Source organism: Bombus impatiens, unplaced genomic scaffold (assembly GCF_000188095.3).
Source record: "Bombus impatiens unplaced genomic scaffold, BIMP_2.2 scf_0023, whole genome shotgun sequence".
In the NCBI taxonomy this organism is placed as follows: domain Eukaryota; kingdom Metazoa; phylum Arthropoda; class Insecta; order Hymenoptera; family Apidae; genus Bombus; species Bombus impatiens.
In genome coordinates, this window is record NT_176442.1 from 514,040 (window position 1) to 541,435 (window position 27,396).

Below are 27,396 nucleotides of genomic sequence, written 5' to 3' on the forward strand. Positions count from 1 at the left end.
TTCATTGTGATCTTCTATGTTTCGATATATTTGGAGAAAAAAAGGAAAAAAAAAGCAAAACGACTAAAGACAAATATTTGTAAACTGAAGTGTAATAATATTTGACAACTATTGTAGTATATAAATCGCTATAAAAAATATTTCCTTTTTCTTTTTTTTAATAATCCATGTAATATTTGAAGAACAATTTAGAACTTTGATAATTTTATCGTAACAGATCGATACGAAAGGGGAGATTGCCGAAAGTTATGCAACGAACGATTTTCCTATGGTATTTTACTATTTTGCCCCATCGTGAAGCTTCGTCGGAAAAAATGGACCACGTAAACAAAACTCTTCGGCGGAACCATCGTCCGTGTGTGATCAGACACGTTACGCTTCTCGAATGATACGATGTGCTTCTCTCACGTTTTTTTTTTTTTTTTGCGTGTATATATAACACATACTGCACATATGTGTATACATATATTCTTCGGGCTTTTTTTTTTTTACGTGAAACACATCGTTAACGTACCGTACGGGTAAACAAAAACAATGTCCCTTCTGAATGAAATCAATGATCTGCGCAGTTCTCGTGGATGATAAAAACGAGGAAAGTAACAGCCGCGTAATATGTCAAACGCATTCGAAAAATGTAAAAGGCCAGAAACTATGACACGCAGCTATGCTATACGTTTCTTTTTTTCTGTTTGTTCTTTTCTTTTCTTTTTCATTAGTTAAACGGTACGTGTAAGTATCGACGACTATCGAACGAGCCAGACGTTGTTATGATTGAAAATTAATCTTTCCCAGATTTTTCCATTTTATCCCGTTGGATACTCGAAAGGGGGAACAATTGAATGTTTCCTGCAGTATCTAGTTTTAAAGATCGAAGAAATTCGTTATTATTAAATAAAACATTCCGACCGGTTATTTATATTTTTCAATTTCTAGAGATGTGGCAATGCTAATTTAAAAAATATATTTTCTTTTTGAATATTTAAAATACACAGATTCTCCCATGGTATGCATATGTATCAATGACAAATACATTAATGCAATACAAGAATGGAATATTTTTAATATTTCAAGGATAAATTAAACCCTCTATTTAACATGGAATTAAATTTCAAGTAGTTTCTACTAATTACAAAGACAAACATTCTATTCTCTGACAACTTCAAATATACACTTCAACTTTCAAATATTTCCACTAATTAACTCCGATTACAAAATTGTAAAAGGTCTGTGACACATTCAAACCTTCCCTTTCATGTCCCTTCTTGCTTGTCACCGATGTAATTAATACAATTTTTCTATTGAATCAGCTAATGAAAGAAATTTTTCTTAGAAGCTGAAGAAAAATTCAATGCACTTGATGTCATGTCAACGACTCGCTCGTTCTTCTAAACGCAATTATATCCTGTTAGACGTCGTAAAAATAAAGTATATATAACTAAGCGTTCCTCTATAAATATTAGAATGATTGACTGAATGTAGAACCGTGTGAGAAGAAGTGGTCGATCTTACCTTTCGGTGTACTCGTTCATATGAGCGTAGCTTTGTACGCTGTTCTCCTCAACGAGGAATTTCACGCGCTGGTAAAAGGACGCGGTCACGCTGGGCGGTTGTTTGCGGAGAAGGACGTCCACGGGATTATTACTAGTAAGGCACATGATATGCTCTGCGCAAGCTGCGTGCGAGCAACACTCGCTGTCAGAACAGTCCATCATGCCATCTAAGAAACATTACTTCTTATATCAAACGTTCGCTGAATATAGATATCAAGAAATTATCGTTTAATTTTAATTTTGGATAAAACTCGATTTTTATTGAAATTCTTCAGGTATTTTTAGCTTTGTTAGAGCTGTTTAGGAAGTTCGTAATTTTATTGGAATTCTACAGGAATTGTGAAATCGCCTTAGAAGTTTTTGGAACTTTAGGAATTTGTAACGTATCAAAAGAACGTGTATTTAATTTCACTACAGTCTTTGAATCTTCCGTCGAAATTTAAAACATTTTTTAATCTTCAGGGCAATAGGAAAAAATTAGATATTACTGTAATAGAAAATATTTGAATAGCCTTTAAGGCTGTTCCACAATGAGACACCTATATTTTCTATAAATATTTGCCTTCGTTTTTTTAGGTTAGATCAAAATAGATGAAATAGTAAAGCGGTAGAAAAAGTATATATTATGAAAAATTACACGATTATAATTGCTTTGGTCTAATAATCTTCTGTTCCTTCTATCACCATTTCTTTCTACTTATAATATTTATACACTCACCCTGATCGTTGTCAATAAAGTCATTACATTCCATTTCGAGTCGTATACTGCAATCCCTTCCCGCCCAGCCGGTTGAACATCCACAACTGTATTCGCCATCTTGCAGAGTGCACAGTCCGTGGCGACTGCATCCGTTCTCGCATCCAGCTGTCAAGGGAACGGCGTGAATGTTTTAATTGAAGATATCGGGCAACGATCGGAGCTAATTGAAAATCGATACTAGCCCCGTGTTGGGAGAATAAACGATACATGTGATTCCATGAAAGAATATATCTCGCGATAGAGGAAATAACTTTTCGATAGGAACGATTCTTGTATAGTTTTAATTAACATTTGGTTGATATAACGTTACAATATAAATTATTTGAGTGAAATATAGTTTCGATCGATCAATACTCCTAACAATATCCTACAGTATATACATACATACATACATAGTTGTGTAACGTAGTGAGTGAAATTTTAGGTAATTAAAAAGATACATAAATAATTATATAAAAATAAGAGAAATAACAGTACTGGGATAGCAGTTATTTGTTATTTGAAAATCATTTCCACTTGTAAGTATAAATTATTATTAAACGATAGTTTCTTACTGCTCTGTCTGACAAAGTATCGACCTCCTCTACTTAAGTCTCTTTATACCTATATCTACGTTGTTTTACTCTTATACAATCTATCTTTAGAATGATATCATTTTTCGAATCTACTGTCCTAATTACGAGTAACATCGGAAACAATCAATAACGATAATATAACAGTAATAACAGTAATAACAGTAATAAAAATAACAAAGTAATGACATTGAATATCCGAAGTCCTTGATCCGCGATTACATCAATGTTTTACAATTACCATTCCATGGGAAAAAATGGAGAGATCATGAATTTAAACGGCGTCACCGGCGATGCCATTAATATTTTACTTACGCAACGTGCAATGTCGCCCGTTCCATCCTTGACTGCAAACGCAAGTTCCATTCTTGCACTGGCCATGTTCCGCACAGCGTGCATCGCACGGTTTTTGGTCGCACTTGGTTCCAGTCCAATCGTCGTTGCACCTAAAAATCACATACCTTTCAGATACTCAAACTCCAAACCTATTTTTTTCCTGCAGTCTATCGTTACTTCAATTTACGTTTCGTTAATAACGTTTGCCAATTTAATATTGACATCAATTTTTAGATGCCATCATATCCAACTATTTGTCAAATTTGTAATCTTCTTCCTCGGAGACAAGTGAAAATCAGCTTTTGAAGGCTCAACATACAATTCAAGACCAATGTTCCGAAGGCGGCCTGCACAATTTCTGAAGAAAAATGCGCTCAGCTTTATCGTCCAAATGCAAAATTGATTTCCTCCGCGCGGAACCCTTCAGGAAAACGGGAAAAAGACACGGATTCCGGCAAGTTCCGAACTCGTCCTGCCGCGGTGGGAACTTTTTGCGCTTACGGACGCTCTTTCACAGGACAAGAGGGGAGAGGGAGACGAGAAAGGCGTCAACTTTAGAATATGAGAAAGGAGATCTTCTTTCGTGTCCTTGATTCTGACAAAGGAACGTCGGGAAGGTAGGGCGGTCCTTCGAGTAGTGATAAGTTGGCGGCCACCCCTAAGATAGAGCCTTTTTCTCGCAATTTTTCACCTCCTTAGCCTCGACTTTCCTGCCTCCGATCTCGTCGGCAATTTACTCATTTTTAGCCTCTACGCTCTAACGCCACCTCCTCTCCTTGTCCCTGCTTAGGATTCCAACACTTTACGATTTTTCGCCCCCTTTTTTTTCTCTCTTAACCGTTGCTAACTTGTCGTGATAAACTCGGTCGAAGAATCTTTGAATGTCTTCCAGGTATATTTTAAGTGAAGAGTAGATGGATCTGAATTAATCAGACTGTTGTGAAAGTTGGCGTTTCGTGGAACAGGATTCCGAAGATGGGAATGTTGGAATAAAGAAAATAGCTTGACCGGAGGAAGAAAGAAATATTGTAATCTCGATTAAGGTTCTGTGTAAAAAAATAAAATAACGGAGCAATTTCCAAGTTGCTAAAATTCTGTTTTATAAATTAATGAACGAAGGATCAGCAACGTTTATAATATTCGTTTGCCATGCAAACAGAAATATTAACTCACGTAAACTCGTTTAAAATTCTATTTCTAAGAATTGGAAATTACCTAGGAATGATTTCAATATGAGCCCTCTAACCCTCGCAAAATTCCTCTTGCCAAATACCCGAAAAGTTACACGATATGTAACCGAAATCGCGATAAAATAAATCTTGCTGACTTAACCCACACAGCGAGGAACGAGGTTAAAGAGCAAAGGCCAGAAGGATACGCATCACTTTTCCTACTGAATACGGAAACGCGTCCAGGTAACCCAATTCAAATTCGCGAAGGACCCATAAAGGACGACAGGGAAACATGTGGTAGTAGTGTAGCGCTATACAACGTGTACTGACTTGCAAAGACCCTGCTCGCAGGTTCCGTGTGGTCCGCAATCGAGGCCACAGCTTGGTTGCGAACAATCTACACCGGTCCAGTGTCCCTCGCAGACGCAACTTCCGGATTCGAGGTCGTACGTGCCGTGGTCAGAGCAACGAGGCAGACATTGGTACACCTGCTGGTCGACCTGGTTACACCTTTCACCCTGCCAACCTGCTTTGCAATAGCATTTGCCAGCAACGCAGGCGCCGTGACCACTGCAGTTTGGATCCGAACAATCAGCTGTAATTTATTGTTAATTACATTTATTTTACATTGTAAGTTATATTTGCTATATTAATTTATGTTTACTAGTAAACCTTGCCGTTCTCATCGTGTCTATATGATCCGAAATAGATTTAAATTTCAGTGATATATTTTAATATATTCCTAATATTAAAATAATTAAATTATAATAAAAATATATATTAATATATATTTTAAAAATATAGGCCTTTTCTATTAATCGTACAATATTTTACAAATTTACTGTTATCGCTTTTTGATAATTAAAGACAAGATGGCATACAACTTTCTGTTGTATATATTTAAAAAGCTCAAGTAAAATTTGCTCAACTTTAAGCGTCCAACAGTGGTTGTGACTTTATCCAAACAACTACTTGCTCCTGAACGGTGAAACTGAAATTCTTGAAGCTAACCTAACAACCCAACAAATATTTCCTTGCCGAATCACGCGTATTATTAACAAACTTCACCGTACCGGACTGGCATATATGACAACTATCTCGAATTTTCTGCAATGACCTCTTGCTGCTATGAATACGCTTAACATTGTTTTTAAGAACACGAGGCATCTTCCGGTCTGTCGACGGTGATTGCGCCCTGGGCACCGACGAATGGACCAACTTTTTAAATTATGGCATCGGGACAATTGCATTATTCCCGCGGATCCCAGCTGCCCCGGGGAAATTATGAAACTTAATTCCGAAGCGTCCTTGGCGGCAGGATGCACATTGCCATTTGCGTCGTATGGGTCCGGTTATACGCGATCTCTCGGTATTTGCCGACTGATATATTGGTATGTTTGCCGCTGCGATACATTGGTATTTTTATACAGAGTGAAGCAATAAGGAAACAGATTATTCTTAGAAAAATCACATTAACCTTTTTTTTCTTTTTTTTTTTTTAATAAGATGTGTAACAAAAGAGAGGCGGCTGCATTATTCAAATTGTGTAAGATGTTCTATAAATATGAAGATTGCAGGGGAAGAACGGTTTTTTTCATTTTACTTATAAAGTTTCGTTGAAACGAAGATATCAACAAGAATGCATTTTATCATGTTTTTGGTTGGTACTATAGAGTAGGCGAAGAGTAGAATGATGATAATAATCATGCAGTAAACGTTAATTATGCCTTTTTGTGGAGCTATAAAAGCTACATGGTACTCCGTGAAATGTAATTAACAACGCTGAAGTACACGATAAAAGCGACTTCTATGTGAAGTGATAATCGACATTATTGCAGAGGACCAATGTAATTGTGTGTAAAGAGACTCGCGTTAAAATTACGCGACACGTACTCTTTCTACCTATTGAGGCTCCAGTTTCGAGGGTAAAACTAATCTACGAAGTTCGACCAGTTTTGGAAACTGTTATTAATATGAACGCTTAAAATATTCAAACTTCGTTAATGACATATACCAGAAAAAGCCACGAGTGCGTCATATAGTTGCCATTGATAACATCGTAAAATAATTAAAAGCATTAATGAGCGATTCAAAATAAAAAGCAGTTTCATTTGCGAGACCAAGTTATCGGATAATCTCTATGTTATAAAATTACACTGGAAATGTTACGATTTCGAATGCTACAGATTCTTTGGTCTGTGTCGGAGACAAAAATTCTAGTAACCTAATCATCGAACAAATGCATTCTGCATCGCGGTACCAACGCGAGATCTTAATATGAAACGAATATATCCCATCGTTTGTTGAAGAATTATAGAGAAAGAAGCGTTATGATGAAATCGTAAGGGTGTCAGAGACAAAGCGTCTCCTTTCCCGCGAATAATTTCCCCATTCGTTCCAACAACGTCATTTTTCCATTCCCGCTTCCGTGGAATGGGTCTAACAAAGAACACTTTCAAGACGTTTAACTCAAATTTTATTCCTTCCTGAAATATATCATTAAACGGAAAGATGCTAAAGGTTTACAAGTAGCAAACTGTAATTGTAATTGTAAACTGTAATTCTAATTCCAATTGACGGATTGAAAATCATAGTGGTGTAAATGATAGTAGTTATGAACAATAAGATATTGTATACGTATTTAGCTTTATTCACGTGCTTCGACTTTTAAAAGTATTTCATTATCGTTCATGAACTGAAAAACTATAATTAACGATAAATATAGAATACTTTTGTTTTATAGAATAATAGCAATAGACTGACTTGCAGCTCTTCGATTGTCTCTAAAAGTTCTATTTTAATACTAATTTCATTGTTTATTCGTTTAAAGTCTCTCTTAAAATAGAGAAGATCTTTTTGTTCGTTAAAACGAGAGCAAGGTTAGGATATAAAAATTTGTAGACCGCAGTAAGATTAATGGGATCGTAACGTTAAACGTCTCTACGATGTTCCTTTTGGGCACAGTTACACTAAATCAAAAACAATAGCAAGATGCTCGTCGAAAGGATTAAAACGACCATTAAATACGACGAAACTAATCGCCCGGTTGAATTGCCGCAATGGTTGACCCATATGTAAATTCAACGAGAGAACGTGCATTAATTATAGGTTATACACAGAGGCATACGGTATACGCTCGCCTGGCGGATGAGGGAACGTGCATTACTAATACCTTGAATCTGTCCGGATAGTGGTGTACGGTAGAGGGCAGGACGTACGGTTGAATTATGGGGAAATTAATGGCGGTGTGACAAATATGAAGAAACAACATCCGACGCAGAAATAGACGAGAGGTAAACGTTCGTCGGAGAGGCATTCGCGTTTCCGCTGCTCATTTTTAACGCTAAAATATGGCGCGATGTTGTGCGCATGCTCGTACACATTCTGCCCATAATGTCGCCGTTAATGAACTCAAAAGTTGGATCATCTGTCCCGTTTTAAGGCCACATTTACATTCCATGTTTCGCGGTGATTTTTTTTTTTTTTTTTTTTTTTTTTTTTTTTTTATTTTTTTATAACGTATTACGTTATATGGGATGACGTTATAACTTATTACGTTTAAGCGAAACAAACTCAAGCTTTGCACATATTTAAATCCTGAGATAGGTGTAATACAGTGACAGTATCATTAAATTGAAAAATGCATTACTAACTATGAGCTAATCAAAAAAGAGCTAATCATCTAATAAACTAATTGCAATAAATCTTTTCGTTGATGAATATTTTGTTTCTCTTTTTTCTTCTTCCTTTTTTTTTTTTTTTTTTTTGAGAATGTCAATCTTGTCTTATCAGTGTCCTTATCAATGTCAATCTTAATCCAGATCACATAGACGTGCACCCTGCGTTTCAGGGGGCTCGCAGCTAGCTGAAAGTAAGTTCTGCACGGTTTTATCGCCAAGAACGTTGGTAATTCGAGGGTGAGCGAGAAGCCGATTAAACAATCGGTCTTAAGGGGTCGTTACTAGACGTCGAACGCAGACTTGGATCGTTCGCCTAACTGAACTCCACTGTTCTCCGTACTTCGCTTATACACTCCGTATTTCGCCTTACCCTCGTATACCTTTTCTCTTCTTTTTTTACGCAACTAAGATCATTAGCATTTTTATTAGGCCATTCCATTATGAAATTCGAGTATTTTTTATGATGCTTAAATTTGTATTTAAATTTTTGTACTTAGCTTCTCGTATCTTTTAGCGCTATCGTTAAAATTGTTAGAAAATTTTTAAATTATTTGCTTTCCTACGAAAATCATGTTGCTAACAATCTTCTCGTGAATCGTTGCAAACATTTTCCACGTTTCAATCGATAACAGAAGCAGCGAGTACTTTAAAATTGTTTGCTGATTCCAATCTGAGCTTTAAATTGTATTAAAGTAACTACTAAGTATCTATAATAGCCAGACACGTTTTTAACTTACGTTCGTCGCAGAAGGAGCCTTTCCAGCCAGGATTACAAACACACGATCCTCTAACGCACTGTCCGTGTTGATTGCAATCAGGAACTTGGCAGTCTCCTAATGGTATATCGCATTCGGCACCTTTCCAGCCGTCTTCGCAGTGGCACATACCACCACCATATTGTCCATGAGACGAGCACAGCACCGGGCACACGCTCTTACTGCAATCGGCCCCCTGAAATTTTCATCGATTCTTCTATTATCTTCCATTCTCTCTGCTCTCCCATAAATATGATCGACGAGCGAGTTTAGCGACACCATTTCGCGATCTAATCGCCTCGATCGTTATGTAATTCTTTTCGAATCGCTGCGTGAAGGAGGTTGATGGACAAATTGAATCGTTCGAAGTGATTTCCTGCGACTATGTGCAAGATTTGTGACAGTGGGTCTAGGAAATTGTGGTATTGGATGGCAAAAGACTGTTATTCTTTAGAATGATTGTCGGTATTATGTCGAGACTGAAATACGATGATTATGTACGATCGTGAATTCTCATTTTTACGATTTTCGAACTAGTACTTTAGATTTTTTCTTTTTTGACTTTCTAAAAACTAGTAATTAACGATGATTGCAACTAAGAAATTTACGTTGAAATGTTTTTCGTGTTACCTATAAAATAATTAATCCCTAGGCGGAACCATACGTGTTCTTTTGAAATGTTCTGCTTATATGCAGGTGGGTAGATAAACAGCAATTTATTACATGTATTAATGTTCGCAGTTCCGTAATCAATTAACGTAACATTAATGTAAGTGTGGTTATATATTTATCCAGCTGCAGCGTATATTCTACCTGTCCACTTGATCTCGATTAAAGTGACCCCACCTTGCCTGTTATATAACAGGTATTCACCTCATCAGTTGAGGCTAACAGGGGAGCGGCACAACGTACAGGTCAATGATTCGACACAAATTTAGCACACAGTACACATAATATATTATACAAGCATCGAACGTACTGAAACATACCATTAAAAAGATAGAATGTGAGGTTAAAGTTATTTAAAAGATAAACAACTTTTGATTCTTTATCTTTTTTCCTTCTGTTCTTTCAATTAAAACTAGATCTTTTTCATGTATTTCATTAACTTTACCACCCTAAAAGTTCCTAACCTTCTTAACCTCGCGGCAGTCTTCGAAGAAACCTAAGGATACACACCTGATAGCCATCGATGCAGTCACACTTTCCAAGATAACAGGATCCTCTTCCAGAGCAGTCGTTGGGGCAGGTAGTCGATACCCCCTCGGCTTCTGTCACGACCAGGGTGACCTTGTATGGCTGCAACTCGTCGTTATACACCGAAAGGAACCAACGTCCGGTATCCAGATACTGTAGCAGGCTAACGTTCACCATCATCGGCTCTACGATCGTTCTTTTGATCAGCACATGTTGGTACGACCGATTGTCGCTAGATCGCGCTTCAGTCGCAGCTGTTTTCATGAAACTGACAGCCTCTGAGCTAGTGTCTCGTTTCAGCCTATGATCCACTCTGCCACCTTTCACGAATTCTACGAAATCGTATTGCGTGACACTCGGAGCGACGTTTCGTCTTCCGTAGACGGCGAAGTTCGCGCCCCAGGGTAGAGTAAGGTTCAGTCGGATGAAGGCGGGCTGCTTGTTCCGGAACTCGGTGTTCCAGAAATGGTAAGGCGAGATCACAGCCGAGTGAGCCACGTTGTATGCCTGCAGCTCGAGAACCGCCGGCCATTGCTGTGCTGATTGCTGAATCTGAGGGTCACTCTGTTGGTCCCCGGCACTGTCCGACGCACTCGAGTGCTCTGCCGTGCTCGTCGGCAGCGACTCTGCGTAGCAGCAGCAATTCGATTACGTTCTGAGCTCTTATTAAGCGTAATTTTACGTAGTTTAGAGTAAAAGTATCTTAAAGTTTCCTCTTTATATGAACGAGAAAATACAAAGATATTATTTGGATGGCTAAGATACGAAAAATATTCGACGAACGAGAGTACAGAATATTCTTTCGAAAATGTATAATAATTGAATAACTGTGTGATTGAGTTCACATCCTCAAGTAGACATTTTTTTTTATAAAGATTACAAAATTCAAATCGAGGAAAATATGGGTATTCTGTTTCGATGGTGTCTTCAACGACTTTAACGGTCAAAGCGGAAACGTCTGCCGCGCTATTTAGTCTCCTAGTCTCGCGACAAATGTTCCAGTAGCATAACTCGACGAACGTAGCTACACATCAGAACCGATATTATTCTCAGTGTGGCCATTGTATGGTTATATACGAGACGGCCGATATCAGGCCGGGGAAGCCATTCGAACGTAGCAGACGCCTCCCAAAAGCAATTACCGCGAGACGTCGTATGCCGGAGTATTTACATCATGCATAGTGGATGCAAATTGATACCGCTCGATATTTACCTTCGGTGGGTATTTGCGTTGATATCGGGTCGTGAACGTGCGCGTTCTCATGAGTGACAGCCTTCACGTCTTGGACCACTACGCATTTCGTGCTGTCTATCGGCCGCATGGAGCTCACTGCTGAAAAGAAAACAGAGTTTCCCCTTTAACATCAAACATCGTACGCCTCGCAGGAGATATATCGATAACACATATGGAGGATCAGTTCTGTTTTAGAGTAAACAGGTTTTTTTTTCTACTTGATCATGTTTTTACAGTGTTTGAATTTTCAAAATAGCTTTGAGATATATGTATTATAGAGCAACACACGGCAAAGTGGAATGGAACATGAAAACTTTGTTTCCACAGATCGCGTGATTTTAAAAAGCATATCGACTGATCGAACCTCTTTTTGTTTTACGAGCAGACGTCAAAGTTATTTTATTCGTTTAAAGGTGGCTTTATATTTGTATTTTCACATATCGCTAAAGCATGAATTTTCGTTTAATTTTGCTTACGCGTCGTTTCTACGAAAACCTAAGAGAACCAAAGAATTCTAACCGGAAGATGTTCTACCGAATCGTTGCGTTCGAGAGGAATATAAAAATCCTATTATTCTAGAAAAGCAATTCCAGAATATATATATATATTCCTATTTTATATATATACATAAGAGTAAAATAAGGAAGCAACCATTTCATGTTTTACATTTATCCATTTAAACGCAAGCTTCTTGCGCGCCAATCGGAAGATACGAGCCATAGATTCGTCATTTCGCTGGAGAACACTCGATCTTGGAAAGAATGGCGCAATCGCGAGAATTTCCACGTTGCTGGACCACCGCGATATTACATCGTAAGAAAGTTTACGGTGCCATCGTCGGCCAGCTTTCTTTATAAACATACACAGAGGCGCTCACGTACACCGTACGCTTCGTTCATACAACAAAGGCGCACGCAATCAGCTTGTTATATTCTTAATGTAGGTGGCCGCCACTTCAGACAAAATACCACCGTAACGCGACTCTTTTATTGCGCCAGGAATCAGGAACAGAGCTTTGGTGGAATGTCCCGTGGCGTCCTAATGGCTTCATAAATTCGAATAATCGCTTTCGAATTACGATGGGACACTAGATTTCCACGGCCCGACCACCCTTGGTAACTTTTCAAGGCGGCGCGGCGAGCCGAACGACAAAGGCCGCGCCTCTGTTTCTGCGTTTAATACCCGCCATTGGTAATTGGTCCAGTTCCCTGTTTGCCAATAAAAATGTACGTTCTTTCTATTTCAAGATCAAACGGATTACGAAGTTCTACTTTACGGTATTTTATCAAATTCTTTGTTATTTTTAACCGTAGATTTTTTTTACTTCTTAGGAATAGAATTCTCAGTCGGTACACTTTACCTTCTGTTGGTTATGATTAGGCTAAGGATCGTTTTAGTTTAATTGCGTTTGTGTGAAAGTTGAAGGTGCATAGGATCTTTATAGATTTCGACCTTTTATGGTGGTAAAATCTAGACGTAACTATCAGAAACGATGATTGGAATAGTAAAACATCGACTCTGGTCGATCTACCCAACTTTTTGTTATAGGAGGAATGTTACGTGTATACGTAATGCGAAACGTTTTTATTTTTATATACAGGGTGGTTGGTAACTGGTGGTACAAGTGGAAAGGAGGTGATTCTACGCGAAAAAAGAAGTCGAAAATATAGAATAAAAATTTTGTTTTATTTTTTTTAATTTTTCCATCGAGACAACGATCTACAGTGAGATCCGTTATAACGAGACGCGATAAAGTGCACGCGTACCGAGCCAAAATTCAAAGTCGATTTTCTCGAAAAGAAAGTCTCGAACGAAAAATTTTTATTCTATGTTTTCGACTTCTTTTTTCGCGTAGAATCACCCCCTTTCCGCTTGTACCAGCAGTTACCAAGCACCCTGTATATACGTAGACACTGTTTTTATTGCAAAAATTGTGTCATATATGTTTGATGTGCAATTTTCTTCACGAATCCGTAAATTTTCTTGCATATGGCTATGGTTTGTGTGGAACGAGTAATTCTCACTGCAAAACAACGGTGATTCTAGTTAGTTATAAACAGTTGTAGTAAGTTGCAGTTCGGTTGGCAACGCACGATCTTCATTATAACGCCGCTAACGTATTTCGTTCTCCATATTTGCGGTAACATTCTACAAATACAGTTTCAGAAGCCGATATTGTTTATGTGAAACGCGACATTAATGGGGTTGTAAAAGAAGTAGGCCACCCGATACTCTTTCATGGCGGTCTGTATATACATACTCAACGTATTTATGAACGAAACATTAGCTGAAGATTGAATGGAGGACGTAAATTTTAACGAAAATAGATAAAACTACTAGCTAAAGTTTTGTTAGAGTTTCAATTAAAATACGTAAATCGTAAAGATTATTAAAAAAAAAAAAAAAAAATACAGAAACTTAATTATACGTGAAAAATATAACAAAAATTTAGTAATGTGTTTTTACGATTATCATTATTGTTATCATTGTTTCAAACATTTTTTAAGCCTACTAAAAAAACGTGAAAGGAATTACGAGCACAGAGAGAAGTACGTTTAAAACAAGGGATTCTTCGAAGCTCGATTAATTTAATGCCACCGTTTAATTAACAGAATCTTGTTAACCATAAAAATTTTACAGCTTGAAATGCGATTTCCCAGAAAATTCGAACGCTGCTCCCTACACTTTTCGGATATTATTACACACGTATAATTCTGCACAAAATTCGAGCCAAATTGGTGACCTGAATTTCAGGTATTCTCTCTCGTAAATACCCTCCGTACGTAACTATAGCATCATAAACCTAATTCCAGAGGAATCCCCCTAATTTGTCAAAGTGATATTTCTTCAACGGATCTGCAGGCGCATTAATCTTTTCGCATTTTAAATATATGTGTATAACCAGTAATAATACCAAATTATTATACTCCATATTTTTTTACATTTTTTACTTTCTTTCTTTTCTATTTTTTCATTAATTACTTTCGCTATTTTTCACTGTCTTAAGCTAATTCCTAATACCGTACTTTGCCGATGCTTGCAAAACGATTAGACGTGGGTCACTATACTTACGTGCAATATTTATGTAATTCAACAAGATAAACAATGACACGAGATTATGACGAATCTGTTAATTTAATTCTTCGATCTTTTCGTACGATGAACACAGATAACGCCTGTACTTCTCACAAGTTTCGCTAAACATCCGTCTCTTCATTTTCCTATATTAATGTCTTCCAGACAATGAGAGGGCAGTTCGATGAAATTTAAAGCGGCACAATGAATCTCACAATAAAATCCTTATCCGCGGCTGAGAATTGTCATGGCTGAATTAATTATCTGTCCCGGTGGCCGCGTTCGCGTCCGCCAGCAGCGAATTAATTACGCGGGTTAACGAGACTTTTTAAAAGCGAACATCCCACCCCTTTGCCGTTCTTCCTCATACCACTTACAATACAACGTGTCTAACGACCTCTTGGCTTATCAACGCGTTCGTTGCCTCCGTGCTCTTGGCTAATTGAATTAACGTATTACCATCGTTCGAACAATCTAACAAATAGAAAATCACGTTCTGTTCATCAGTATTTCTCGCTAACTTGTCTATTTCTCTTCTTTCTTTTTTCTTTACTTTCTTCCTCTTCTTTTTCGATATTTTCGTTTGATTATTTTAATCAATTTCAGCCTAGAAATGGATTTGGCTTACAATTCCTTTCGTTCGCGCTTCCACATAAACTATCGCTCCTTAGTTGATCGATTGCTTATTTGCTTTTTTACTGCTTTCTTTATCCATATCTACCTATCTGCTATTTTCCTTGCACAAATATACATTTCTATATTCTTATTGGTTGTTCTCCTATTCGATAAAACGAACCGCTTTTCAGCCTTTAAATTAACGGGATCGAATAAGAACATTATTCCAAACGTTTCTACGTTATCCAAATACGAATTAAATTTTAAATGTAAAGAAAGTGAAAAGATTCAATGATAAGGTAATTAGAATAAGACGATACTCCTTCGATTTATCGCATCCGTAATAACGTTCGCGTATAGAAGTCGCGTGATCTACGGAGACGAAAACCGATCAATCGTAGGTGAGGTCCGTGTCATACCGATGGAAACGGTAATTTGTATGTCGGCTAATATTTTCTTTCCCGCGTCATCCGGCTAAATTCATGGGCTGACAAATAGAATTCTCACATGTACGACATTGCACGAGCGTGTTCCATTAGCGCGTCGACGATTGATATGTATATTTGTCGGGTCGACTTTTGATTGCGGTCTGTTAACAAATCTGTCTGTATTGGGTTTTTGTTAGGTATCATCGGTTTTTGTTAGTTATGCCGATTATTTGATGTTCATGTAGTCAATCATTCAGATCGTCTGTCTGTTGCGTATACAGAATCTACTCGGTGTCAGATTGCGCATTTAACGGTAAGATCAATTTTTTCCAATCTCTCTTATCGTCCTATTAATAGAAATTATTTTTTTCATTTGATCGCACGTACACAGTACAATAGAAGCAACAGATACCTCTTACCAAAAGCGCGTACCAAAATTTGCTATCCTCCTTTTTTTTAATTGTCACGACTAGCAATTAAAAAAGGATACTAAAATACATATTCAACCTTTATTCTCCATCAGAATTCTCAATCAACTTCATCGCACACTCTGCCGTCAATGCACTTTCCACCTCTCCGTCGAAAAAAAAAAAAAAAAAAAAGGAAAAAGAAAATAAAAATAGAGGGAAAAAAAAGAAGATACAACGAACGAACCCCAAGAACCAAGCGTGCAACTCCAATTACGAGCATCGTCCCTTTGATTCCACGCGTCAGCGGTGACAGACAAATTACTGTCCGCGCGTGGAAAAGCACGCATGCGACCTCTATATACCTCCCTTGGCACTATGCACGCGAGAGCATGGGAATCGACTAACTCTAGCTGTGGATACCGTGCGCTGCGAAATAACTGGAAAAGAAGGAGCGTCCCCGTGAGATCGACGCTGCTCGTTATGTAACTATCGTTAGAAATTGAGTTGCAGTGAACTGTGAACTGACCTTATTTCGCGAGCATCAGGAGCAACCGTGGCGTCGTTTTCGTCCTCGTTTCGCGTCGATCGCCAATCGCCCCTTCTACGTGCATTACGTGTGTGTCACACGACCGCCTCTCTCTTCCGCATGCATGCGTATATACACGCGCACCCGTATACCGATCACGATGAAACCATGGCTAACCCTCGAATTGCGAATTCGTCTCTCTCTCTCTCTCTCTCTCTCTCTCTCTCTCTTTCGCTCTGTCTGTGTTTTCACGTTAAAACGAGTACGTGCGGAGGTACGTTTGGTGAATTTTATTGTACCGTAGCACAAGTGGATTGAAATTCACGATAGCGGAACTCGAAATAAGTTCGACTTTGAAGATGAGCTTGGTATTTCCCTGTGGGCGAGCTGCAGGTCAGGGGCGCACGAAATTTGTCAGGTAAATATGGAGAGGATCGGAGTTTAATAATTTATTAAAATTGGGTGAGTTGGTGAAATAGACGTTGGTCGGGTAGAATTTATTGTTATTATTTCTTTTAATAAATAAATTTGTTTCTCGAGTTAATGTAGAAAGTTGTAGTTTTCAGAACGACGGTTGAAAGCTGAAATATTGTACGGCTACTAAACGCGTGCTTCCTTAAACTTAAAATATATCGCCTAAGATTTAATCTAACCTAATTCCTTACTCATTGCGTGAATATTTCGTGTAAATTCAAAACTGTTCGCCTTAAATAAATTTCCCTTGCACCGTATTCTCAAACTGATAAACTACGAAAACTCCTCAGCAAGATTAATCATCGACCCATTCAACATCGTGAAATTTCAAAAATAGAAACGACGAGAAATTTGTAATATAATGCATAATAATAGGTAATCACAAGGTAGTCGGCTTTCCAATATTTTTAAATGGCTATTACACGCTTTTAACTGTGAAAAGCATAATACCACGCTACAGGTAACAAACGTATTAAAAAGGAAACTGTATGAGATGGCGGAGACAGTGAACTTTCATCATCAAAATCGCCGGAAATTTGAAATCGGTTGAAGGATGAAACACACCCCTCCTCCTTCCTATCCTAACAGGGCAGCCAGCCTAGCACCTGAATTCACCCTTTGATTCCAGACAGGGAAAAGGTGAAGTCGGCTGGGAACGACAGGCAACTCGACTGACGAGAGCAAAGGAACAACTTTTTCAATTATATTCCCTCGGATCGATAGAGCGATTCATTCCCGAGAATGATTCCCGGATTATCGAAGGATTATCCGTTCTTCCACGCCCACCTTATGCTTCCGCTTTCTTTCCGTGCGTTTTAATGAAATGTTTACCATCGATCCGACTGTCGTTCCTTCTAATCCACTGATAGCAGTATAATTTCCAAGAAATCAAGTCGCTACAATAGTCTATCAATATTTTGAAAAGTTTTCCATTTTCTACAATTTACTCGTACGAATAAAATATTCTCTTTGAGTTACTTGTAAATCTCTTGGGTTTTTAATAGATCTTTATATAAATAGATTCTACGTGTATGGTATAAACAAGAGACAATCTGTCAGATAGGAAAACAAAAGCGTTTTAAAACTAGGTAATAAATTCATGGAGTTGTGCAAATAAGCCAGCAGCATAATTAAGGTAGTGGCCATCGATATTTTCAAAATATTCAAGAGAATGGGAACGTCTATTTAATAATTCCAGAATCAAATAAACGAACGGTCTTGGCAATGTAGAATTAGTTGGCAGTGTACTGAATATAAAAATTGTCGCTTTATAAGAGATGAATAAGTCTTACACATTACGTTTTTCAGTTAAATATACACGGAATATCCTGTAAATTAATAAATGTAATATGTAAATAATTTTCACTGGTACTGAAAGAAGGTATTACGATCTACAATCTCAGTTTTCATTCAAATCATTGCAGATATTTATTTCAATACTTTTAAATCGATGCATTTCATGTATAAGAAATTTTTCTACGGTGGTCGCTAAGTGGGCAAAAAGAATCTCGTTATTTCTCTTAAATGAAATTTCGTACACGATGAAGTATATAGTCTCCTCGGAAGAAACACCGAGAAAGCTTTAGGAAATATCTAAACGAAAATCGAAGAACTTTTTATTTGTAGAAAATGTTTTCTTCGAGATTACCAATTAATTTGATTCGAAGACACCAAAATTCCATACGAGAAATTCGTAAGGTCGTAACGTCGTCGCTGTCGAAATCGCAGTTTGCCAAGTAAACTTCGCCGATGAATCCAACTAATCGATGTCGAAAAAGCTTCCTATTCTTTCCTCCTCCTTTCGCGACCCATCGTTTCGAGTGCCAGCTACATAAATGTGATTTAATTTTCAGGCATCCTGTCGGGACAACGATAGACCGGTCCCCTTTCTAATTTATTAAATGGAAAGGTACACGTAGGTGTACGCGTACACAAAGGTATACGTTGTGACGCTTAACCGCGCGTTAATACCTCAGGGGGATAAATCTGGAGCACGAAACGGGGGAAAAAATATCGTATAAATATAAGTTGCCGGAGAGATAATACTTTTCTTTTTTCTGCCCTTTTCTTTCTTTTTCCTAGTTATTTATGTATAGTAAATTAGTGGAAGTGTTTCGAGGATTTCTCTATATCACGTTGCAATGTCTAACATGTTAAAAATGCAAATATATGTTGCTGCAATATTAAAATATTTCGTGAAACGAACTCGAAAAAGTTTAGATGGTTTATTTTCGAAACAGGTCTCGTTTATACAGGTTTGAAATTGTTAGAGGTACATCCATTTCATTTGCAAGACAGTCGAGTAATTTTACGCGAGGAGTCCAGGCCTTTTTGTGAATGTGCTTTGTGAGATAATTATAGTAAAAGGATTTTAATCCTGAGGAATACTTTCTATGATACAGTATTCTGTATAACTATTTTCCTTCGAAGTTCACGTAGTTAATCGCAGCGATAACTCTAGGAAATTGTGCAGAAATCAAAATATCGGCATTCGACGGGGGGAGGAAAAATGTCGGTGGCCAAGAGGTGATTCGTTTCCTCTTAGAGCACGGTGTCTTCAATGAAACGCTTCGATTCCTTGTTCACGGTTCGGTGAAAAGAAATGAGAGCAAAAATTCGTTCGCAATTATTAATAGCCAACGATTCGGTAGCGGTCGTGGCAGCAACAACAAATACGTCGAGCACGTTCACTGTAATGAGGGCGATATTTAAAGCCGCGGGTCGAAAAACCAAAGCTGTCCCGATCAATCTGCTTTTCTTTTTTTCTCCATTTCTGTTTTTTTATTCGTTGAATCATTCGTAATTATATTTATACGAATAACCTTTTACTGTGGCATTTTCGCGGATAATTTTTATTGTTTAAATCGTTTCTAGATCTAATAAATGTCGAGTTAGCCAATCTAAAACAAACAAACAAGCGTAAAACAAATATACAGGTGAAAAGAATACCGATCGAAAAATTTAATGGATCTACAAATACATAGAGTGTCAATAATGATTTACATAAAAATATACAACATTCATTTGAGAAATCACATTACGAAAATTTCAAAGAACGATGTCGGTCTAGCCAGGAAAATCCTGAACCGTCTCGGAGACCAGGGAGAAACACAGACTGAAAATGAGGGTAACGACGAAAGAGACAGAGATAAAGGGAAAAAAGAGAGGCGTGGGTGTGGAAGAGGGTAGTTTGGATGCAGTAGCAAACAGGCAGATTGGATTCCCGACTCGATTTACCGGAATGCAGAAATAACAGCTGGCGAAGTCTCCTCGAGGCCGATCCGGCTTTGCAATCTTCTCCTCTTTTCTTCCTTCCGCTTTTCAGACACGCGAGAGAAAGGGACACGGGGTGGACGGAAGAAGAGGAGAAAGAAGAATGCAGACGCCGGATTCAAGGGACAGTTCAGTAAGGGTAACTCGAGAATGTTTTATATACAGAGTATTCTACTAAAGTGTCGAAATTTTCAGGGCTTTCCATGAATTTTATAAAAGATCCTGTTTTACAAAAATTGAATTATATTCGGGAACATCCAATTCTTTTAAATTAGACTTTCTTTATTCCCATCTTTGTACAAAATGTGTCTTTCAAATGGAACTGCAGCACTTTTGTGAATGTGCTTTTTTTTTTATCGGTTACGATATTATAGGATAAATAACGACGTAATACTTTTACAAGTACAAATTGCATTCGTTTTCCTATACATGAATGATTATTTTTATTCAACTCTCATATCCGATATATTTATAGAAAAAGAAGACACAATAACGGAAGAAACTCTTGTTTCATCTATTTCAACAGATCTGCGAGGTACGTTGTAATACGAGTTAAGAACTACAGATAGGTAGAATGCGAACGTAATGCATAGAAAACTAGCGAGATCATTGGACAGTAGATAATCCAGACAATGGTCAAACACTCTTGTAAGTAGACACGGCAAGAAATAGACAGACATTTACTACCACGACGCTCTGAAGTAGAAACAACGCCCTACGGTCGGACATTTACCGCAGCTCCCTTAAGTAGAAACAACGCGCAATGGTCAGGCATACGTCGCGACTCTCTTAAGTGGAAACGGCGAGCAATAATCAGGCAATTCATTACGCTTTACTACGTAGAAACAACTAGCAATGATCAGACGCGTCACTACCATCGTATTGAATAACCTACAATCTTTCTGCCTAAGTTTCCACGATTAACTTCTTTAATTCCTCCAAAGTCTAAATAAATATTTACACTGATAACTAAAGAAAAACGCTATTTTTACATTAATAATATTAACATAATAGAGCAAACAATTTCCTGTATAATACTTTTACTCGTACACAATTCTGAATGTGTGCTGCTAACATCTAAAATAACAAAACTGTACGATACACAGTTTTACCATGAACTATATATATCTAAGAAACAATACGATCAATCTCTAACTCTGCTTCCCTTCTTTCCTGCGAAATCCCCTTTATTCCACCTTCGAAAAGATAAACCGTAATTCCGGCACAACAAAGACCTTGACCGCGAGGGCTTCGGATTCAGGGATTTGTCGAGTCGGACCGAATGCAAAAACGCAATTTCGTCAGGCTACCGCATCACTACCGAAGGGAGCCAGTGTTTCGCGCAGATAACGAGCAGGCGTTAATTTCTCTAATCGGTTAGCCGGCTTTCGTCGTCCCTTTTTTCCACCGTTTCGTCGATGCAATTTTCGTGTAACGGTGCCGGCTAAGCTACTCTTTCCCTGGATTCTTACCACTACGGACCAGTGCTACTCTTTGATCTCACGTTTCTTACGCCCCTTCACAACTACCGCGCGGAATAGTTAATCAGCGGAGGAGTCAGGAGAAACGTGGGTTGGAACTCGTGAAAGTTTTATTGCAAAGTGCTTGCCAGCCAGCTTTTAAGTGTTTTCAGTGCGTGTTATAGGTCAGTTTTAAGTATGTGGCTTTTCGCGTAAGCGTCTAGGTTGAACTCTAGTGGAGGATAGTTTATGCCGTAGATTCTCTCCTAGATATTTAAAAATAGACAAGATAAAAATACCTTCTGTTGGAAATTATTCCTTCGAGCAATTATTTTTATAACTGATTTTTTAAATTTGTAAAATCTGTACACAGACATTCGTTATTATGATCGAGCAATCAAATACTTGACCATATTTTCAAGAAAAGTACTAAAAATATGTAATAAAAAGCGTAGATGCGAAATTCAGAGAGGTCAACGTCGAAACCATCAACTAATAAGTTGGAAGATAAATCGATTTATCCTTCCAAGTAACTGAGCCACAAAATCTACAATAAACACGACTATCAGGAGACAGAAAGAGGCAAAAATACGGTCTTAACTGCGCACTCTACATTTCACCATGGTAAGAAAGAACCGCCGGAGCCGCTCCCATTTGAGGTTAATGCCTATCGTGGAATGGAAGGATTTTCTTTGAATCGACCTCATAAGCTCCCGAAGATCCTAAATTTATTGCCAGTAAAACCTGATACGTATCGTCTGTACGTCTCAAAGTCGCAACTATGGTGACGGGCATCTTATTAACGGATAAAGATAAACGTCACTATAATCCCCTAGTCACGGCCAAATATTTTACGGCGGGCATCTAATATTTCGTTCCAATTCGTATCTACTTATTTTATAAATAAAGTCCACAACTTTCGACTGCACTAACTATTATTATCGTTTACTTCATCAGAAATTATCTGTGAAATGCTTTAACATATCAGAAATGTTATTCCTAACCTATTTAACCTCTGCCAATTAAATTGATTAAATTTTGAAAAAGATCAGCAACAATATACCGACAACCTCGTAGCAACTAAGAATAATATTATCACCTCTTTAAATTATCATATAAACATGTGAACACTTAATAATACCAAAACAGAAATTCTCGTCTCTCAATTTCCCTAGGTGTCAAAATCGAGCCGATATCTCCGCCGTTTCTCGCACGATCGATTCTCGCGTGACCGTTCAAGCTCGCCCTTTACACTCCCCCCAATGAACAACGAGGCAGAGAGAGAGAGAGAGAGAGAGAGAGAGAGAGAGAACATAGTGTTTCTCGAGGCTGATCATTATTGGCCGGAAACACGGGCCACGCTGTCGAAGCGCTTCCTCGCCATCGGTCGGCAATATTTTCACCTCTCCCCCAACCGGATGAAGGCAACCGCCGCTCGCTACTAAACGAACCATTGCGCTAGTAACGTTTACTGCGCGGCTCCGCGCGCTTCCTATCGAAGATCCGGACTTCCGTCGTTAAACGGTATTTAATTCGCCGGTGTATAGACCAAGGGAGAATATCTACGTTCGCTGCTAGATCTAGCAGCTTCCCTTTCTGCTCGGTGGAAATTAAGGCAGCTTTGTACAGCTACAGACTACAGTATTTTACAACTATATGATTTTCACTGAAAATTGTCACTGGGAAAAAAATTCTTTCACATTGGAAGTTTTGCTGAGAAAATAATGTCGTACACGTTGCTGCTAAATATTTTTACCTTTAAAAAACCAATATCAGTGGACAAAGAATAAACCAAATGAGACACATCCTCGCTTGCAAATGGGAAAAAGAACTAGATTTTCACCGATTAATGGTTTGATCAACTTTGACTAAAACATTCTGTTAAAAATAGAGAGGTTTTATCGAATGATTCACAGACAGCAGAATTTTATTGAAATATTATGTTAAAAAAGAGAGTCGTCGTTCGGCGACAGAGGACCGGTGAATACATTTCACAGCGGATAGGAAAATGAGATGGAATGGTACGGTTAGAAAAGCGGGAAACACCGTGAAAAATTTTCGATCCCTACCTCGTTTTGCGTCTAACAGTACTCATGCGAGTGATACGGAGCAGCAGGTGAAATGCTAGATGAATTTTAATTTCAGCTCTATAATCTGACAATTAATAATGATAATTTTAATAATAATACATACTTGGTAACAGGTCTGTCTAAACATGTGTCCATAATTTTGAAACACTCTGTATAAATCCTAACCTCCGAAAGTGGGGATGAAATATACTCGTTAAATATTAAAACTAAAATACTAACATATCATATAAAATCTTTTTTCTATTAAATTTTCCATTCTCTCTGACATCCAGTAGTGCCAACAATACACCGCAGTCTCAAGGAATCATTTTCATTAAATCGAAATTCAACGGAGAGGAGAAACTCTCGTGTTTCCGTCCGCAGCCAGATTATATATTGCAAGTTAGGCAAATCGAAGTCCAGGTGAATTTCGACCGAGCATCTCGTCTCCCTAACCAAATCTGCAACTTGATAATGAGTTATTGTAGCGTAAACTGCGGATTAACGGGCAGAAGGATTTTCCGGGCGGAGTGGCGATAAATTCACGGAGGCCGGCGTAAATAAGAGCTAGCTACCGACCGATCGTCGAACCCACTCATACATAATAGATAAATTAACTGTATTTTGATTCCCGCGCAGACGACCCTTTGATCGCGGCCATTTTCGCGTTACCGCGAACCGCACTGGCGAATTTCTCAGCATGCCTGTGTATCGATTCACCACAAACCAAATTCGAGTCCTCTGAATTTCCAAAAATTCACGATATGGTTAACGGTGAATTTCAATGGAATCGAACGACAGAACCTGGTGGAAAGTGCTAAACTTTTGATGCTTTTTGGTTTGGTGGTGTCAAGGTTAGGTAACCTGATCGATTCACGATAGTTATAAAATAAAATAAAATGGATAAAACATATCTACGGTTTTTATCGAGTATTGGTAAGAATTGATTTTACTCGTCTACTCAACATTGTTGCATTCACGACACCTAACCTCGAATTCGAAACCAATATCCTATATTGTGAATCATTATCAGTTTTCCTTTTAAATCCCATTCCCTGGCATCCAAATATCCCATTAACTTAATTTTCAAGGCAAACAAAAAATAAAATAAGAATGACGAGACATGGACGCTTTTTAAAATTCACGAGACTTCCCGTAAGCTTATTAGTTGATCGAATATTCCAGGTTATATTTTGTTTACTTACTGGCGAAGTAAGCCAGCATCGCTGTCAGCGCAACAGCGAGGAGGATCAGTGCGATCGAGAAACACTTCCAGGAGCATCTGTGCTGGCACCGTTTGTCGATGTGAAAACGTGACGGCGAATACGGTGAATAATGCGGCACCGCTGCAGCGCGAAGTGGAAATCCTGGCATTACCATGGCTTGACCTTGGGCGCCCACCGTGCCTGTACCACCATTTCCAGCGGCTGCACCCAAACCACCACCCAGAGAACCGACTGTCACCTGCTGCTGCGGCGGCGGAAGTCTGTAATAGAGACAGCGAAGAATCGGCATTATTACTTCGCAAATTGACATTGTATTTCTAAGGTTATTTGTGTAGGTTAGAACTTTTAGTTTATATCAAATTTTTGCTTCGGTCCCATTTCTTTAATTGTATTAGTGAAGATATGAATCTGCATAAACATTGACAGTCTAGTAATTAAATACTAGATTCAGTGTACATTATATAACCAACGTTGACATAAACGGTTTAATCTTTTAATAGCCTTAACAACACATGGGAGAATATATACCGTGTCAACCCTTTTCACAATACTCTTCTCCATAATCACAATCTGAATAATTCTCTCCTCCTACCAACCTAACCTATTATCATAGCTACTGTTAGATCACTGTGAACACCGATATCTAACACTCATAACGTCAATTTCCAAGTTACGCAATCCATTTGGTTGGTCATCCAGATTGACAAACAACTTTCATTAATTCAACATCAAACACGCGACAGAGAAACAAGCGAGGAACATATTGTACCCATCGAATTCATCATGTCATCGAAGAAAGAAGATGGACGTCCAATGAAAGAAAAAGGGGGCGCGACCAAGCGCGCTTTAGTGGTCACGTGACAAGACAGCGCGTAAAAATCGCTCCTATTAACCTAGACGCGGTTGTATGGCACGTCGAGCACGCTTTTGGCCAGGCCACCTCTTCGGGGTGACATGTTAAAGCCGAGTCACGTCGAACCTACATCAAGGATTTTATTTTCATCACAGACGATATTTATCTTCATCCCCGTATCGAGAGCTAGCTCTCCATCGCTGGGTGAAAAGGGCAACGTCGAAACAGGGATTTAATACGGTTTCATGAACAAGTACAGAGCGATCCAAAGACGGTTTCCCGAATAAATATACATATATTCTATGATTTGAAACGATAGGTAAACTATAACGAAAGAAGACAGGTTAATAATCATTTTAATTTTGAGCTACATCGATGCATATTGTCAATTTTATAGGTTAGCTATAGCTTAAATTGGAAGGACTTCTAGAAGTCTTTTATTTATTGAACTATATTGATGTTGATCTTTTTTCTCGATTATAATCATTTCGAAATGCTCTCTACTGAAACATACACTTTATTTAACCCCCAAAACTCGCACCATGGACGACTCGCCCAATATTTAACTTTTTTAGCGCGGAAAATTCCGTAGAAGAATAATGCCACTACCGTAGTCAGATGAAATCGGTCTAAGCGGCTACACGAACTTAACAATACCATCCCGGAGCGCTAATATTGAATTTTCTGCTTAAGATTCAGCCGAGCTTCCGACGATGGGCAGGTGTTGTAGCAACGGGAGGGAATTACATGGCTTGGAAACGGCGCGAATTGGGACATAGCCTGCTGGCCGCATCTTCGACTGTGGAAAATGGCGAAGGAACATTTGGATCTAGGACAAGCGGTTAATTTTCACGGCAGAAGAGATGAGACGAATCATATCGAAAATTTTGGACACTTGAGTTTAATTCCTATTCTTTCATCATCATTAGGGGAATTAGGGGAAGATCGAAGAAACTGCTATTTTCTTTAATTCCAGACTTGAGATTATTTTTCTATTCTTCCTTCCCTTTTCTTTGTTTGAATTTAACTACAGTACAATACAAAGAGCTTACATACTGGAATAAAAGATCCAAAGATGTTTCTAAAACATTTGCTCGTTATAAAACAAGCTCGAGGAACTTCTCGCAAGCGCTGCAAAAAAATACTGGCAAAAAATTTATGAAACGAAATGTCAAAGGAATTTTCTGCGACAAAATCACCGGGTCACTCTCGGCCACTACATCATCACTTTTTTTATATCGACCTCGCCGGGACCGGGAAATTCTCGTGTTTGCCTGGCGAGGGATCATTAAGATGTCTCACCTTGCTCGCGTAACGTATCAGTTATTTAACAACGCTCGACAAACGCCATAAATAATCGCGCGCTCAGCTCTTGCCGCTTCGCGATCCTATAAACGTCTGCTCATATTTCCTCCGGCCAGGAAGCAATCAGGCACGACGCAAAGAGAGGACCAGAATAGAAAAAAAGAAGAACACAAGCAACGTAAATGTAAGAGAGTGAAACGTAGAAAGGAGAAGAGAGAGGGAGAGAGAGAGAGGGGGGGGAAGAAAAAAAGGAAAATATCGCTGGCAGAGGTCCCGATGTCGGTGCTTTACCGACCGGGTGACAGAAGAAACGAGGAAAGGAATAGTTGCGAGCAATAAATATTGCTTTTTCTTTTGGGGATCATTAAGTTGAGAACAGACGGCGGCAGAAAATTAATTTACTAAAAGTATCGGCGGACTCGTCGC

At 38.4% G+C, this 27,396-nt stretch overlaps 1 protein-coding gene across 3 annotated transcripts in view; it reads right to left on the minus strand.

Annotated features, from left to right (window-relative positions):
- The window catches only part of LOC100743843 (teneurin-a), a 114,487-nt gene that overhangs the window by 23,518 nt on the left and 63,573 nt on the right, over window positions 1-27,396 (minus strand). For all 3 annotated transcript variants that reach the window (XM_012385581.3, XM_012385573.3, XM_012385566.3), the window contains 8 exons: window positions 24,792-25,072; window positions 11,236-11,355; window positions 10,005-10,648; window positions 8,808-9,021; window positions 4,721-4,985; window positions 3,198-3,328; window positions 2,269-2,415; window positions 1,510-1,717 (listed from right to left, as the gene is read on the minus strand). In XM_012385581.3, the coding sequence (XP_012241004.1) occupies window positions 1,510-1,717; window positions 2,269-2,415; window positions 3,198-3,328; window positions 4,721-4,985; window positions 8,808-9,021; window positions 10,005-10,648; window positions 11,236-11,355; window positions 24,792-25,072 (2,010 nt within the window). The remainder of the gene's footprint in view (window positions 1-1,509; window positions 1,718-2,268; window positions 2,416-3,197; window positions 3,329-4,720; window positions 4,986-8,807; window positions 9,022-10,004; window positions 10,649-11,235; window positions 11,356-24,791; window positions 25,073-27,396) is intronic.